The following is a 5,671-nucleotide window of genomic DNA, read 5'->3' on the forward strand; positions in this document are numbered from 1 at the left end:
AGGGACGTGATGTTGGAGACCTACAGGAACCTGCTCTCTGTGGGTGAGGATAACTTCACTCCAAAAGTTGGGAGGGTGTCTTTGCATTTACCATTGTTTGCCTTTTGGGATCACCTGCCTTCCTTAACTGAACTCAAAGCCATGTTGACTGGGCAAGAAAAGTTTTGTGATGTAGCATCAGGAGTTTTTGGGTTTTTGTTTTTCAATATTATTTATTTATTTATTTATTTATTTATTTTTGGTTTCGTTGGGTCTTGGTTGCTGTGTGTGGGCTTTCTCTAGTTGCAGCGAGCGGGGGCTACTCTTGGTTGCGGTGTGCGGGCTTCTCGTTGTGGTGGCTTCCCTTGTTGCAGAGCACGGGCTCTAGAGCACAGGCTCAGTAATTGTGGCGCATGGGCTTAGTTGCTCCGTGGCATGTGGGATCTTCCCAGACCAGGGCTTGAACCCGTGTCCCCTGCATTGGCAGAGTCTTAACCACTGCGCCACCAGGGAAGTCCCCTTGTTTTATTTTTTGATGTTATTGTAAATGGAATTGTTTTCTCAATTTCTTTCTTGATTTTTCATTGTTAATATATAGAAACACAATTGATTTTTGTGTGTTGATTTACTATCCTGTAATTTTTCTGAGTTCATTCATTATTTCTAGCAGATTTTTAGCAGGATCTTCATGGTTTTCTACATATTACATCATGTTGCTTTTAAACACATGATTTTGTTTCCTTTTTCTATTTGGATACTTCTATGTCTTTTTATGCCTATTTGTTCCTGCTAGGATTTCCAGGAATAAGCTTTTAGAAATAGAGCAGGTATTCTTTTCCAGTTTCTGATTTAGAAAGAACACTTTCAGTCTTTGAGCAGTGAGCCTGATGTTAGCTGTCAGCAGTTAATATATGTCCTTCAGTGTGTTGCAGTAGCTTTTTAAATTCCTTGTTTATTGAGTGTTTTTATCGTGAAAGCCTGTTGACTTGTGTCATATGGTTTTTACTGCATCAGTTGAGATGGTCATTTTATTTTTTGTTTCATTCTGTTAATGTACTGTTTTACACCAAAAGTTTGCATATCTTGAACCACCTTACATTTCAAGAATATATCACCTTATGTTATTGTATATAATCCTTTTAGTGTGGTGTTAGTTTTAGTTTACTTTTTTTTTTAATTAAGTAATTAATTAATTAATTGATTTATGACTCTTTTGGGTCTGCATTGTTGCACGTGGGCTTTCTCTAGTTGTGGTGAACAGGGGCTACTCTTTGTTGTGGTGTGTGGGCTTCTCATTGCACTGGCTTCCCTTCTTGTGGAGCCCAGGCTCTAGGTGAGCAGGCTTCAGTAGTTGTAGCACGTGGGCTCAGTAGTTGTGGCTTACGGACTCTAGAGCACAGGCTCAGTAGTTGTGGCGCACGGGCTTAGTTGCTCTGCGACATGTGGGATCTTCCCAGACCAGGGATTGAACCCATGTCTTCTGCATTGGCAGGTGGATTGTTAACCACTGCCTTAGCCGAGAAGTCCCCCATTTCCTTCTGATGGCCTTATTCTAGTTTTTCCTTCAGGTTTCAGCTAAAAACAGTCTTGCACATCTCGTGGAATATTATATCTGTTCTTTGTGAAAATACGTATGGAAATGGGAATATTGAATTTGATACCCTACATAGCAAATAGTGTAATAGATGTACAACTGCTTTATATCTAAAATATTCTATTCGCTCTCTTTTTAAATCTCTTTCATTTTGGCCGCATACCCATAGGATAATTTCCACAGTTAAAAATTGAACAGTATTGTGTTACTTGCTAAGCCAATTTTTCTTTTCTTTTAACATCCTTATTTTCAGTTGCCTCGTACAGTTTTATTCACACATATATGCAGTCACAAGGAGTGACATGCCATGTTTATTATTCCCTGTGCTTCACTGAGGCCCTTATCAGTCCTGGTCTTTCTTTACATGGTCCCTTGATGCTGACAGAAACAGTCCTTTGCTCACATATTTAAGTTGTTCTCCTGATCTCCCCAGTTTCCACAGCATTTCTTCACCCATCACTCCACCTTTCTCATTACTCACACTGTAAAAATGTTCCCCTTTCATCCATTGAACAACTTTCTCAGGATATGACTTAAATTAATATGTGCAGCCGTGATGACTCAGAAACCATTTGAAGGAGGGATTGCTGAATAACAGTATTAGTTACACAGCTCACTTCTTTTTTTTTTTTTTTTCCTCCCCCTCCCGCCACAATTCCGCGAGGTGGGAGGGAAGGAATGCGGGCAGCCCCAGCGGCCAAAAAAAAAAAGCCACCTCCCCCCACCCCGCAAAAAAAGCCAAAAAAAACAACTTTACTTCCGTGAAAAGAGTTAGAGTTCCTGCCGCCGGAAGAAACTCAGGAGCTCGAATTCCTGACAAAAGCAGAACGCGGGGCCCTGGGACGGGATGGAGTAACAAGGACAAAATCTATCAGGCTATGCCAGTCCCTGGGGGATATTTGTACTTTAGGGGCCTCCGTAGCTGTGTGTAGTGGTCGCAAGGGCAGTAGGGAGTAAAGCCCACAGCTCACTTCTTGTTGCATCTCCTTTGAGTTTTCCTTTCTAAACTACTGGTATTTGTATGTTGAGTCTTAATTTGTATATGCTTTGTGGTTATGGTGGAAAAACTTTTTTTTGAGAGCTAATACAAGTTTTTCCGATTGAATGTTTTGTCACAGTGTGTTTGCAGGTAGGCTGCCCTAAACTTAAGTTGAATTACGTGTAATCACTGTTTCTTTAGTAAAGAATCCTATTCTTTAGTGTTCCTAAAAATCTTTAACATCATGGTTGAGAAGTTTCATAACTGTGTTTGGTACAAGTATTACTTTTGGTGTAACATCATATATTCACCATGAAATATTTATTCATGCAGTGTAATGAATAGTATACCTATGGTCCTTTTTATCATGTAGATCTCTCTCATATACACATGATCAAGAAATTACAACTAAAATCGAACACTGATATAAGAGAAATATTCCGAACAGTGATGTTGGGAAGCCATGGAAGCTGTGAAATCAAGCATTTTTACCTACGGGAAATACAGGAGAATATGCATGACCTTGGGTGTCAGTGGAGAGATGATGAAAGAAATTACAAAAATATCCCTACATCCCCTAACGAAGATGTCACTTATAGAAGAGTTCGACATGGTGGAAGGGATTCAGGAAAGAAGCCAATTGCAAATAGGCTGGCATTAAGCTTTTCAGATGAACTGCATATGTTTAAAAGTAAACAGAAAATTTATGAATTTCATCAAGCTGATAAGAGCATCAGCAATAGTACCTCATTTTCACCATCTCAAGAAATTTCTCCTACTGGCCAATCCGAAATTTCTAATATACATAGGAGTGATTTTATGCATTTTTCAATACTGGCAGAAGACCAGAAAGCACACAGGGAAAGTCCTTACAAATGTAATGAGTATGACAAAACCTCTCCTAAGGGCTCAAACCTCAGTAGATATCAGAGAATCCACACAGGAGAGAAATTGCTGTGTGGATGTGATGTGTGTGGCAAGGTCTTTCGTCGAAATTCAGACCTTGTAAGTCATAAGAGGGTTCATACTGGAGAGAAACCTTATAAATGTAATGAGTGTGGCAAGAGGTTTAGTCAAAATTCACATCTTACGAGTCATCTGAGAATTCATACTGGAGAGATGCCTTATAAATGTAATTTGTGTGGGAGGACCATTTATTCTACCTCAGGCCTCAGGAGGCATATGATAATCCATAGAGAAGCTAAACAATATCAATGTGATGTATGTGGCAAAGTCTTTCATCAAAATGCAGTCCTTGTAGTTCATCAGAGAATTCATACTGGAGAGAAACCTTACAAATGTGGTGAATGTGGCAATGTCTTTAGTCAAAAAACACACGTTACAAGTCATCTGGTAACTCATACTGGAGAGAAACCTCACAAATGTAATGAGTGTGGCAAGTTTTTTCGGGATAAGAGAACCTTTACAAGGCATCAACAAATTCATACTGCAGTGAAACCTTACAGATGTAATGAGTGTGGGAAGTTCTTTCGTGAGAAGCCAACCCTTAGAAGGCATCAGCAAGTTCACACTGGAGAAAAACCTTACAAATGTAATGAGTGTGGCAGAGTCTTTAGTCAAAATTCAAACCTTGCACGTCATCAGAGAATTCATAATGGTGAGAAACCTTACAAATGTAATCAGTGTGGCAAGCTCTTTAATCGAAAAGGAAACCTTGCAGTTCATCAGAGAATTCATACTGGGGAGAAACCTTACAAATGTGGTGAGTGTGGCAAAGTTTTTAGTAAAAATTCAAACCTTGTGTGTCATCAGAGAATTCATACTGGGGAGAAACCTTACAAATGTAACGAGTGTGGCAAAGTCTTTCGTTACAAACAGCGTCTTCAAATTCATCACAGACTACATAATGGATAGAAACCTTGCAAACGTATTGAGTGTGGAAAAGCCTTTACTCAGGTCTCAACCCTTGCTACACATCAGAAAATCCATACTTAAGAAAACCCATATAAATGTGTTGTATGTGGAAAGGTCTTCAAAATTCAAACTTGAAAAATTCAAATTTGAAAACTCACACCTTACAATTCTTTGGAGAAATCACAGTGGGGGGAAACTGTACAAGTATCATGAGTGTTGTAGTTTTTGTGTGTGCCGCCTCTCTTACCACCAGATAATCTATAATGGAAAGAAACCTTGCAAGTATAATGACTGTCTGCATGTGTTTAGTCAAAATTCATACCTTATAATCTGCCCAAGAATTCATACTGGAGAGAAACCTTGCAAATGTAACGAGTGTGGCAGATCCTTCAGTGTGCTTTTAAGCCTAACTGGACATGAGGTAATCCATGATCTTGAGAGAGCTTAACAGTGTAGTGAAGTGTTTACACTGTGAAGCATTTAGTAGGTGTCCACATTTTCGGCTTTATTAGAATACTTATTCTGGAAATAAACCAGATAAATGTAATTATTGTGGCCAGGTCTTTAGAAAAGGAATTTATTCACCAAGTAATTCATTCTGGAGATTACCTCACAGATGTTATGAATGGGGAAACCTTTCCTTGGGGCTAACATCTCACTAGGCATCAGATAATCTGTGCTGGATTATTATGAAATTATTCCTCCTATATTTGCATCTTTGCCACTTTACTATTGTCTGTCCTAGAGAAATCCCTGTTTGAGGTGGGAGCACTTCCCCCACTTCTCATAGAGACTCTACCTCTTAGTCTCAAACAGCAAAATACTCCTCTGATTGCTTCCTGGTGCCAGGACTACCCGCTTAGCATTTTGTAACAGTGTTTGGGGGAGAAGGTGACAGCCAGTCTCTGTGATGTGTTTGTGATTCTGACGTACCATTTTCTAGAACTGCAACATAACTTCAGCGGAAGTGCAAGGATAGCGCACACTTGGTGTGGTGAGAATGTTTCTGCAAAACTTTGTTTCCAGTTGCCAATTCCCTCAAACAACTACGAGTTGCTAATGAACATCACTACAGTGTAGCAGAGACTCTTCCTTTTCCTTGACCCCTTATTTTCTTAGTTTACACATTTTTCTTTTACTTTCTTGAGCGTTCACCAATATGATATTACATTTTAAATTTCAGTTTCATTTGTAAGTTTCTGGTATATGGAATTGTGATCGATTTTTGCATGTTCTACTTGTGT

The 5,671-nt window shown here is 39.2% G+C and overlaps 1 protein-coding gene across 1 annotated transcript in view; it reads left to right on the forward strand.

The window, feature by feature from the left end:
• The window catches only part of LOC137752991 (zinc finger protein 468-like), a 15,155-nt gene extending 9,484 nt beyond the window's left edge, over window positions 1-5,671 (forward strand). Inside the window, exons 5-6 of the mRNA XM_068527928.1 lie at window positions 1-43; window positions 2,926-5,671. The exon at window positions 1-43 is cut by the window's left edge and continues 84 nt beyond it. Coding sequence (XP_068384029.1) covers window positions 1-43; window positions 2,926-4,427 — 1,545 coding nt within the window. The 3' untranslated portion in view covers window positions 4,428-5,671. The remainder of the gene's footprint in view (window positions 44-2,925) is intronic.

The sequence above is a fragment of the Eschrichtius robustus genome, chromosome 19 (genome assembly GCF_028021215.1).
Source record: "Eschrichtius robustus isolate mEscRob2 chromosome 19, mEscRob2.pri, whole genome shotgun sequence".
Lineage (NCBI taxonomy): Eukaryota > Metazoa > Chordata > Mammalia > Artiodactyla > Eschrichtiidae > Eschrichtius > Eschrichtius robustus.